General features: G+C 38.4%; 1 protein-coding gene across 2 annotated transcripts; it reads right to left on the bottom strand.

Moving 5' to 3' along the window:
- Window positions 1-1,802: 1,802 nt before the first annotated feature.
- On the bottom strand, window positions 1,803-6,263 carry LOC143342680 (lactosylceramide 4-alpha-galactosyltransferase-like). 2 transcript variants are annotated; one of them, XM_076766804.1, is made up of 4 exons: window positions 5,561-6,263; window positions 3,620-4,016; window positions 3,095-3,305; window positions 1,803-2,637 (listed from the first exon to the last, which is right to left on the bottom strand). In XM_076766804.1, exons 1-4 carry the CDS (start codon window positions 5,946-5,948, stop codon window positions 2,368-2,370), a joined length of 1,266 nt encoding a protein of 421 aa, XP_076622919.1. In that variant the 5' UTR covers window positions 5,949-6,263; the 3' UTR covers window positions 1,803-2,367. The 2 variants fall into 2 exon arrangements, with proteins under 2 accessions (XP_076622919.1, XP_076622920.1); XM_076766805.1 differs by having other exon boundaries at window positions 2,457-2,637; window positions 3,166-3,305.
- Between the last annotated feature and the right edge of the window lie 5,691 nt (window positions 6,264-11,954).

Below are 11,954 nucleotides of genomic sequence, written 5' to 3'. Positions count from 1 at the left end.
AATGGCGGCCACGCATTAAACGAGAAACTTCGATCTGTAACTCAGTTCAGACAGTTCGCGTAGCTCGACAGTCAGTCCACGACCTTGATAGCCGCGCCATATTTTATCAGCGGGAAATTCAAATATTTCATCATTATTTTCTAACGTAACATTGACAGATGTTAAATAACACACATATATTACTTAACTCTTTGCACTCTGCAACGGAGCCAACGGATTGCAAAGGGTTTGCAAAAAACTTTTAACGAAAAGTATCAATTACTAAACATTTTAGTAGCGGCTTTTAGTTAATGTTTCTCTAAATGTAAATTAATTACAGAAATCCACTAATCAATTGAACGAAGGAATAATCGGTTACCCAAAGATAAGAACACAGACATCATCAGAAGCAGTCGAGGGAAGAAGAAAGGGTAAGGGATGAAATAGCTTGCATTCTCAGGTGCATCCTACTCTACTGTTGAGCGACGTGGAAACTTACGGGAGCTGCCAAAGTTTTCTAAGTAATTAAAACCACTTAACACGATTTCGTCTAACTTTCTGATATCGCAGCGAGAAATCAGATTTAAATTGTTCCCTAAGGAAAGTGCTGCAATTACGGTACAATCATGACTCCTGACAAGTTTTAATTATGTCATTGGAATATTCTTTGCCAATAGTCTTATGCTATGCATCCAATTATAGCCCGACATCTTTTAGTATCTATGAAACTCCATTTACTCATGATACCCTCTATCTTTTCCTGTTGAGCACGCTTGGAACTCCTTTTATCAGCACTTTGGTATCAAGACTTGAATTAACCATAAATACCAACAAAAACGTATTAAATAACATTTCCGTAGCGTGGCAAACAAATTTATTAAAAATGAAAAACGATTTTTTAAAAAAAATCGACAGGTGGTAGGTGCCTAAATTTTTCGGCAAAAAAAAAATTTGAAATCGTTCTGGAAAAATTATTTTCAGTTACAGGGGTCAATTACAATCACTTTTGGTGAATACACATACCTCCGAAATCCTATCCACTTTCGAGAAAAAAAATTCTTTGCCGAAAATATAATGTGTGGCTAGAAATGATTCACCGAAATGTCATGCGTACGTTTAAAAAATCATAACTCCCGAACGGATTGGACGATTTTAGTGTTTGAAAATGCAAACAACGCGTATTTTGGTGCAGAATATTTATAAATTCCAAGGGCGTTCGAAAAGTTACTCCTTAATCCCGTAAAGTGAGAAAACCCCCATAAAAATGGTCCAATTTTCACACGACCGTAGTGCAAACATAGCCACTATGTGCCAATACTACTTTGTCACGGTGTTGACTCGAAAATGTTATGTCTTCATCTGCCTGCCGGCAATGCAATGCACTAAGAAAGATTGCAGAAAGTTGATTTAGCCAACAGAGCGATTGGTCTTATCACATACCAGCTATACGACCACATATATCGCATACTTCGTCTGTGGTTTTATCTAAAGAGACAGACGATATGGGCGGCAACCGATAACACATAGCGAGAAAAAGAGAGAGAAAAAGAGGAGTTGACAAATGCCATTATTAATTATATACTACATTAATGGAGGAGACAATTATTCCAAAACATTCGACTTTATTTATTAGTTACAACTATTTTATTAAAAATAAGTCTATTTACATTAATGGTTATATATTTATCATCTAGACTATATTAAAAATTTAAAAACTTTCAGAATTTAGGAATAGAAACCGGAGATTAATCCTTAATTGTTCAAATAATTGTTAAAATTCTTTCATTTTTAAAAATTAAAGAATATAAAACATTAAATAATATTGGCAGACAGATGATATTTTCGAGTATAATTAATAATGCTTTAACAGCAAAAATGAAAAATAAAAAGTAAAACTTTTGACATTTCGTAGATATTTCTACAGTTAATTATCTTTTTACACAATGTAATTTGTTCTACTCTAAATATTGTAAATTAAAGCTAGAACTTTAACTAGCAATTATCGACATTGAAAACGATAAATAATTACAAAATATATTATATTTATTTATAAGAAAAAAATGGTACACACTTTTCAAAACTATTTACAAATGATACGAATTTAAAAAATCGCTTAGTTTTCAATTGTTATGTACAATGATTTTAATCATGGTTGTAGAAATCTTTAAAACTAGAAAACACAGATGCTAATTGTTGCATGCCTTATGGTTGATGAAATTCTATTTTACAAAGACGGATGTGGAGTAAATACCAAATAGCTGTTCGAGGAGAGAAATAAGTCTCTTTGATAAAATTTTATAGTCCTTTTAAAGATAATAATAGCAATATTTTGTCAAAGTGTAAAAGTTGTGTGTTCAATGTTGCGTAAGTAACTAATCATTCGTGTGTTTAAAATATCGTCCTGCAATTATTAAAAACTTTTGGACAATATTTCCGCGCGATGACGGCGTAAGGAACGTCACTGTTTACGCGCACTTCTTCGTATTTACTGAGATTGTTCCAAACGTGAATGACCATGGCTTTCTCTAACATCTTCATCGTTTCATTCATATCCTTTGTTTCGAAGTACATTTTCCATTTTTTATAGTGAATCGGGTAAAATGTCGACGGAGGAAACACCTTAAAACCGTGACAGCGAGCGGTGGTCATATCTCGGACCTACAAAAGACATAATGAATAAGTACTCACGTGCCACCTTGAAACTGCAATTAGAGATAAATAGAGACCGATAAGTGTAAAACACTTGGCTGGTATTCATAGTCGTTACTTGAATATAAGATCTTCTTAAGACGTACCTAAGGAATACTTAAACATTACCGAAGGTCGTCTTAAAACGATCTTACATTTAAAGCGGCCTAATGGCGCTGATACTTGTTTCAATACAACAAGTTTCGATACAACGACGGCGTAAACCCACTGCTTGTATCGAAACTTGTATCCTCTGGAAATTTGTCGTTTCTTTATAATTCATTAGATTATGATAAAAACGTATCTTCTCAAAATATCTCGCCAGCAACCGCTAAATACAAGAAAGTACACTTGTGCCTGAGCCCTTAAGCGCGTGATCGCCGGCGGCTCGCTTTGTTTCGAGTCGATTTTGCCGCCAATTACTCACATATTTCGTAGAGCAAATATTTTGCAAAGTCCTGGTGATAACACCAGGACCGTTGTTGCCCCAAATATTACCACGAAAGTGTGTCTTCAAATCGCGAATACAAGCGTCGGCGACACGACGACCCAGTGCCGTCATATCGAATCCCATCACACCAGCTGCAACGTCGAACCAATCTTCTGCTCCGACGAAGTTCGTTAAATGTTCTAGCGATCTGTTGAACGATTTCTTTTTTAAAAAGACTATTACGTTCCCAACAAGTCACCGATACGTGTAGTTACAAATAGGGAATCGTGTTTTTATACAATATCCACATAGTTTTAACAATTGCTTCGTTGACAAAACATCTTCCTCGTATTTTCTTGATCCTAGTAATTTGTCAAAATCGCACGAACATTTTCAAACCTGATTTTCTCAAATGCAAAGACACGGCGGGAAGAATTTTGTTCTACATTTTTCATTCGCTTTTACATTGAGGATCACTTTCTACAAAAGATGTATCTCTAAAACGTCTATAAACGTGCTTACGTTGTGACAACAACATCCAGATCCAGATATATCCCTCCGTACTTCCAAAGGGTTAGATATCTGAGCATGTCCGACATGTGACTTATCGGCCATTTACTTTTTCGTAGTATACCGCTCTTGTACCATAATTCCAAAGGTGTATTTTTCACGTACACCTCAGGATGAATGTATCTAATCTTAACGTTCGAATAAGATTGCAGATGATTAAAAATCTCCCTCGATTGATTGGAGATCCTCGCAGAGGATATGAAAAGTAGATACACGTTCGTGTTCGGGTTCATCTTGGCCGCCGATTCGACGGCGCACGCCTGACGTGCGTTCAAAACCAGACCATCGTCGTCGAAACAAGTCGTCTCGTGGAAGAAAATATTCCGGTCCTTTTTAAATTCGTTGGATTCTGGAACAGAATATCGAAGCGCATTTATCACTATCGCTTTATTCTGACCTCTCTCCCTTTTCCCTTTCACTCGCTCAGTTTCCAACTATCTCCCTACTGTTGTATTCCTCTGAATAATACTTTATTATTCGTAGTCTTAGACTAAAAGCTTTCAAGGAGCAAGGAGTCAGAGAGTCAGAGAATCTTTTGGGAAAAGCGCAGAGACAGAGAGAGCTTCCAAAAATAAGTCAGTAGTCAAGGTTCGGGTGTGAATTAGGACAAACTAAGGAAAGGAATATGAGATGTTTTGGAGTTTTGTGTTAAGAGGATATACGCGTAAACATGATGATACATAATGGCGTAAACATAATGATATATACTGGTATACAACACTACTGTAGGGATATGGTTTCGTGATGTCGATTTAGAGAATTATCCCTCGTAATCTCGGTGCACTCACAGGTTTTTTATTTCGCAATTTCTCTATACGTCACGCTCGCATAATACACTCTGAACCTGTCTTCTATCGTTCGCTTTCTTATATTTAGGTTCTCGCACACGTTCATTGCCACACCAATTTCGGCATCTCATTCTCTCTCTCACTCTCGCTCTCGCGGTCGCTTGCCTTTCAGCAGTGTTTATCTTCGCGATTCTTTCGTCACCCACACTGTCACCCACACTACTGATTAATATACAAAGGGAAGAGAGGAAGATTCGGTCACAAAAAACTACAGTCGCCTAATATGATACGAAAAATCTAAAGAGAAATATGTGTAGAATACTTCTGACGCTTCCGCTTTGCCAAGTTTCATTAAAATTAACAACTAACGCGCAAAAATAATTGATACAAACAGAATTTCTTTCCATACGAGTCTTTAAAATCGTGTTTACGACACACAAAACTAAACGGAAACGAAATTTCGAAGAATTGAACGTAAAAAAAATGCGCGGTAAAAATTGTGAATTACTACGACATCGTTCTAGGAATCAACGACAAAGGTTTTTTCATGGAACGAAGTTACGAGATATTTATCGTTGAACAATCTATGTACTTGTATAATGAAGGTGAATGCTATTATATGCTGTTATCTTATTTTAGATAAACACTATGAACAATTCTGGTGTCATGTGCTACACCTACGATCGACCACATGCGGTGATGCAGACCAGTCGTCAGTTAAACATTAAGTTCATTGCACATTAAGTACGGTCAAATGGGTTAATATACGTGTGCAAGGATATGCGTGCCTAGTCTAATCTGGATGACACTTGACGCAAATATCGTTATCTATGTATACTATAATGCATGTATACTCGATTTGTACAAACCACTACGAGGAATATGTAAATTCAGAGTATGATGTCATCGCATTACAAATACAAAATTGTAACTTTACGTTAAAAGAAAATTAATCAACATTCGAATCTGTATACGTAATATAATTTTATTGTATTTCATTTTAAACGTAATATAATTTTATTTTAAAAGGTATACGCGGTAAAAGGTATAGGAGACACTTGGATGCAACTAAAATTTAACTAATTATTTACCCAATGAAACGTACCTGAATCCGAATCAAACCTCGGAAGAAAGTTCGGTGCATTCTCCCCCTCGTAACACGTGGTATCACTGACTTTCACAAACGGTGATAAGTCTTGAATAAAATCACTGTCGGTCGAAATCACGATCAAGAAAAGCACGACAGCACAAACGAAGCATAACAGCAGCCTCTTCTTCATCTTACACGAATAAAATTCTGTTTTCACGAACGCTACTCTATTGAATTTATCGTCTTCATCGTGAAATAGGTTTCGTTGACGCGTGACATTAGTTAACGATAATAGCAACAGTGTTTGTGCAACGAATGCACTTCCTTTAGGCTGTAGAAAACTGATTACGTTATCGATATTGCACGACTGATAGTCGAGCAAAAGGTAGCACGCATCAATCATTATTGCTATGGTTTCAAGCTGTCCACACAGCTCACTAACGAATTATCGACCAAACGCATGTTTTCCATGGAGTATTTTTCTTCATTCACACTTCGCGGTTCCTCGAAACGTAACGATCGGTGCTGTTACACGCCCGAACTCGTCGCCGTCGCATATTAAAACAACAAACGTAAATATTAATTGCATAAAACCGACCAGCTAATCGTTCTTAGTTATAAACCCCGATCTAATCCGGATAGAAAAACCGAATCGCTGATAAACCGATAAATAACGTACCACTTCTTCTGATGTTTTCTGTACGTATGTTACCCTTGATGCACGGTCGCACAACTACCAGACGCATGCGTCGTTAAAATCTAACCTACCTTTACGCGACGAATATATGTATTTTATTTTTTATTCGCTGTTATATTAGTTATTTACGGTTAAAAGTAAGCCCAGTATTTTCCAACTTCTACGACACATTATATCGTATACATCGTAATATATTGTGAAAATTAAAAAAAAAGAAATACGAAAATCAATACACATTATTGAGTTTGCTCGAGGTGGAGTTACGAGAAACTTCTATGCATGAATTAACATTACTAATATTAATAAATTTTCAAACGAAGCATAGGGCAGACTGATTATGTTCGATGGGACCTTTTTTTTCAAAGACTCTGGGAACTATAGAATAGAGGAAAACTTCCTTGCCATTTCAACGTTATTGATTTAGTATGGAATAAGAATTTAACGCCGTTCACGGTGAGAAACAAAACTAGGAGTGCCGAGAGTTACTTATTTGAAAATGATCCAAACCTGAATCGAAATTTACCCTGCAATGAAACATCTTTGTCGATCGTTACGACAAATAGAATAGTTCCTGAGAACGTATGTGAAACTATTAGAAAAAGATCGCAGCCATTAGCTCATATTATTTGCTATGTAATTAATGATTATATTATACAGTAACAAGCGATAAAATTAATTACATAGTAAATAATAATGACCCAGGTCTCACCACGAGGAGGTTGCTGCGAGTGGAGACCCGAAGAGAGATGGATGGAATCCAAGTTCCATCCATCTCCCTTTTACATTCTTACAAGCTAGATTACTAAACTAGAGAGATAGAAGGAAGCAAAGTTCCTTCGATCTTCTAGTTTAGTTATGCCAAGCAATTATTTCGTTTAGAAAAGGGATGAAGCTAAATTGTTGGAGACGCGACGCGACGCGATGCTGAACCGTGCAGCAGATCTTCGGATCGAATCGACACTGCCCTTGGTAGATTGATTTCTATTTCTAGAAATCGATCTATCATCGGCAGGCGACTAGATCTTTCGGACAAACTGGACGGCCGATCACATGTTTCGTTCAACGAAACAGCGGTGACCGAAGCAAGAAACGAGATAACGAGTCGAGAGAAGCTACTTGTTAAATAATTACTTGGCAATATTGGGAGACGCATACAGTAGGGACTTAAAATTAACGTCGAAGCTCAAGTCTAGTCAACTTGAAGCTAAAATTCGGACGATAGAAGGAAACAAAGTTCCTTGACTTAGTTGTACCAAGCAATTATGTGGTTAAAAAGAGGGATGAAGCTAAATCGTGGGATACGCGACGCGACGCGACGCGATGCTGTACCGTGCAGCGGATCCGAGGATCGAACCTACTGCCCTTGCTAACTCGATCTCAACAAGAAAACAGAGAACTGCAACTCCGAGTCGAGGTCTCCATTTCTCCAACGCAACCCGCCGGGAGCCCGAAGGACCCGACTTAGGCTGTCTGACAAAAGAGAGAGTACCTGAAACAGAGTCGACTTCCGCTGGAAGGTGTGCGTTTCCGCAGAATACGGAAACTCCACACCTTCCAGCGAAGTGCCGTTTTCCCTCAATCAAGCTTACCAAGGGAAGGCGATTAGATCTTTCGGACCAGATACACGGCCGATCACATGTTTCAATCGATGAAACAGCGGTGACCGAAGCTAGGTACGAGGGAACGAGCGAGAGAAGCTACTTGATCAATAATTGCTTGGTAGAGCGCGGAGATAGGTGCAATAAAGAAACCTTCGACGTTAATTTTAAGATTCGCGGCGAAGCTTAAATCTAATCGACTTAGAATTAAATGTCCCTCGGTGGATGAATCCCTCGGTGGTTGAATCCCTCGGCGGTCGTGGTGTCTTCCCTCGATGTCCTTGGAGTCGATCTATAATAGATCTGATCTGAAACAGAAACTAATACTTGTATTAGTATCATATTAAAGACAATTTAATAAACCCTAACCAATCCATCTGTGATTCGACAAGTGGAGAAGTAATTTGTTGAGCTGATGTATCGAACAAGCTAAGAAATTCTGAAACATTCCTACACAGAATACAGTTATTGTAGACCTACCTAAAGAAATGTACAAAATTGACACGTAATAAGGAAGTGAAAATATTAATAAATTAAACAATGTCAGTCGAAATACACTAAATACACTCAGTCAAAACGATGGAACAATTCCACAAATAAGATCAAAATAAAAATTCAGATTAATTGATAGACGATGCTGATAAACCTTGCTGACCAGTAAAAATATTCTACGAAATGAGGAATATCTTACCAAGTCAGATTCAATTAATACCACAAGTAGAGAAATCGACAGAGCAATTTCGCAAACAAAATCGAAATAAAAATTCAGATTGATCGACAAAGACAGATACGAGTTCAGGAAAGAAATGGAAACGGAAACAGTAAACGATCGAAGGAAATACCCCATAGAGAATCATTTTCTCTATATTCTTTGTATGCCAAAAATCGTGGAAACATCCACAGTAACGAAACGGAAACCAATCAATTCAACAAACTCAATTTTTCATCAAACGATAGTCAAAAATGAACGAGCAAGCTTCAAATCAGCAAAATAAGAGAGAGAGGGGATATTTACGCAAGACTGACCACTGGTCAGCAACTCGTCACTATTGGTCATTGTAGGCTCACCACTGGTCAACTGGTCAGTAGTGGTCAGCACTGGTCACTAGTGGTCAGTACTGGTCCCCCTGGTCGCCACTGGTCAGTCTAGGATGATTCCGGGATCCCCACCAAGCCAGGAGTTCCGCCACCCTTGGACCCCCCCGCGAGAATGAGACATGTAAGTCTCCGCATGAGCCTTTAACGTAGTGACGGAGGAGTGGGGAGAGCACAGCGTGTGTCAGCCATCTCAACTCGTGGTAGACAAATTATTTCGCGAAAAATTATTATTTATGCATACCGATGGGCCCTTTCATTATTCATATACCACATATTGTTAAGAATTGTTCAAACTATTGCGTTGGAATGTTAAACAATGCCAACGAACGTAGGACTTACGTATTTTCATAATCTTGAAATCTTTAAATAATCATTTATTGATTGATGCTCAATTATGTACCATGCAGCTTTCATTCCTTTAAAACTACTAAAATTTATGTAATTTCATTTACTGTCTCACTTCCTCTTGTGTTCATTTCTAAATCTGTTGGTAATGTTGCGAGTGACACGAAAATGGTAATGGGGCTCTAGAGCCCCATAAAAATGGACCGAAAAAATACATTGGGTGAAAGGTCTACTCGTATACCTCGTCGGTGCTTTTACATTAGGATCCGGAAAAACAAACGCAAAAAATTCTCATCGTTTACAACTCTAAATAGATCTATACAATTAATGCAAATTGTTTGCAACTTTGACTGGACAAAGAAACGCATGTAAGTCGTAGTCGCACTCGCATATATTTACAGATAACACAGCTGATTGCCAATCAATGCTAATTCAGTGAATAGTTTCTCAATTGACCGCCATCCATGAGAAGAGGACGCTAACAATCACCTCCGAATGTTGAGGTCGGTATGGCAGTCAGATTGGGCCACGAAAGTCCATAAGGTGTGAGCTGTCTACTCGTATACCTCGTCTGTGATAACACATTAAATATATTAGTAGTTCCTGAAGGCTATCAAAACGTTGTTAAATAAAAGAATTCTGTACGAACTTATTTCAACGTTACTAAAAAGAATGAAACAATTTATGAACTACCGTTTCTCTTAAATGCAAGTAGAAAATCTTACGAACTATATTCGATAGAAATTCGAGGAAGATTAAGAAGGTCTATAGAAAATCAACGGCATAAGCGACCTTAAACATGCATATACTTTGAAAATTAATTTTTATCCAATGCCTATTAATGTTATCTTTGATTTTACAAACGCGCTTATTTTTAAATAGAGAAATCTCTTCCCGCTCGATCGGCAATGCGTTAAGACGCGAAAGTTGAAAAATTTACTTTTGCCAGAAATTGCCTCTTCTCGTAGTCGTGTCTTTCGTTTCTTTGTGAAATCGAAACGAAGACACCAGGCTCGACGAGGTGAAAGGGGCCCGAGCGTGCTATGACGTATAGCGTTGATAAAAAAAAGAAAAGGATAGCGCGAGCTGCTGGAGAAGAAGGAGGGCGAACATCGAGATGGAGTGGTAAAGAAGGTTGAAAGGAGAGAGGATCCAAGAACGAGTAGAAACGCGATCGGGAGCTCGGGACGTCGTGACTCAGGTGGGGAGTACGATGTGGTAAGAGGTAGAAGGGAGGGGCTTAACGGTAAAGTCGGTGTAACCTTATAGCAGTGTTTTTAAACCTTTTTTTTTCTTTGGTACCACCCTGACGCACCGATATCCCTTTGCGGTGCCCTCGTTCACGCGACTGGGGGTGTTTTTTCACACTAGATTCGCGGACGTAGATTTCATCGTTTATCGGTTCTTGAATCGTTTTTCTAACAGCTTGTAATACAGAGTTGTCGGCTCAAATAATATTCGAGAATGGATACAAAGAACAATATCGTAATCGTTGTAGTTCGTTGAAACGATTAAAGAATTCTGAACGATTTCTCGACGCGTGAATGTTTATTATTATATATTCACTTTCCAAGTGTTAAAGAATACCAAATGTACAGGAACGCTATAAAAGCAGCGCATCTAGATTTGGATTACGAAGCGAATTATAGTCTATAAATTCGTCAGAGTTAAGCAGGACGGTAGTTTAGTCAGCGACACTAATGAGGAGGAAAATGCGCTTTCAACACGCTCCTTTTTCTGTCGCGTAACCGGTGAGAACGCAAAGAGAACCTCGGAGGGGCCTGATCACTGATTTCGCCGTCTCTGACCACGACAGCTGGTTTTTCGAAAAGAACGAACCAACTGTACGCGAGCAGCTGACGTAGAACTCGACCGTTTCACCCTCCTGATTAAACACACGATAGCTTACAACGAAGAGATACCTTTGAAACGAATCTAATTCTTCTTCATCGAAAGTTCGATTTTGAATGGTTTTGTCGATGTACGCGCCAGTTACGCACAAGGAAGCGATTCGCCAAATTAATCGTTCCCTTTACGGAACGATTCCGCAAATGCGCAACTTCTGTAACAGTGTCCGAGTAAAAGTTCTCGTGTGGCTACTTGGTCGAATGCTAGCTGTCTTACCTTGGAAACGTTACGGATATGCGTACGGTATATACAAGTACACCGTGCGGTAAAAATGCGTCGCGTTCGCGGACAGCCAAGCAATCTTCTCGATCTCCGAGCGCGACATTCGATCAACAGAGTCCAAGCAATATCTAACGAACCGTTTATTTATCAATAAATTACGACACCTTTATTCGTTATATTTATTACGCTGAGATCCCCGTATACGGAATTATTGGTACACGATTTAAATACGCCCCGCGACGTTCCACCATTGGCAGCGGAATTAAAAATCAATGCATTATTATATCAAAAGAATGATGCAAATACACAAAGCATACGTTCGAATAACATTTATTGTTTTCGTTTAAAATTGAAAACTACGCGTTTGTCGTAAGGTTTCTATACGATAAGAATGTCGGTGGCGTTACTTGTAGAAATTTCGTCCGCTGCAGGCCACTTATTTTCGTCGTTTTGATTGGAAAAATAAAGAGGAACGTAGATTCCCCCGTAGTAGCCGGCTGGATGCACGGTACGTGCAGCAAGGTACACCGTACTTTCATAA

This window comes from Colletes latitarsis, chromosome 6, assembly GCF_051014445.1.
Source record: "Colletes latitarsis isolate SP2378_abdomen chromosome 6, iyColLati1, whole genome shotgun sequence".
In the NCBI taxonomy this organism is placed as follows: Eukaryota; Metazoa; Arthropoda; class Insecta; order Hymenoptera; family Colletidae; genus Colletes; species Colletes latitarsis.
The sequence above is the reverse complement of the archived record's forward strand: the minus strand, read 5'-3'. Positions and strand labels throughout refer to the sequence as shown.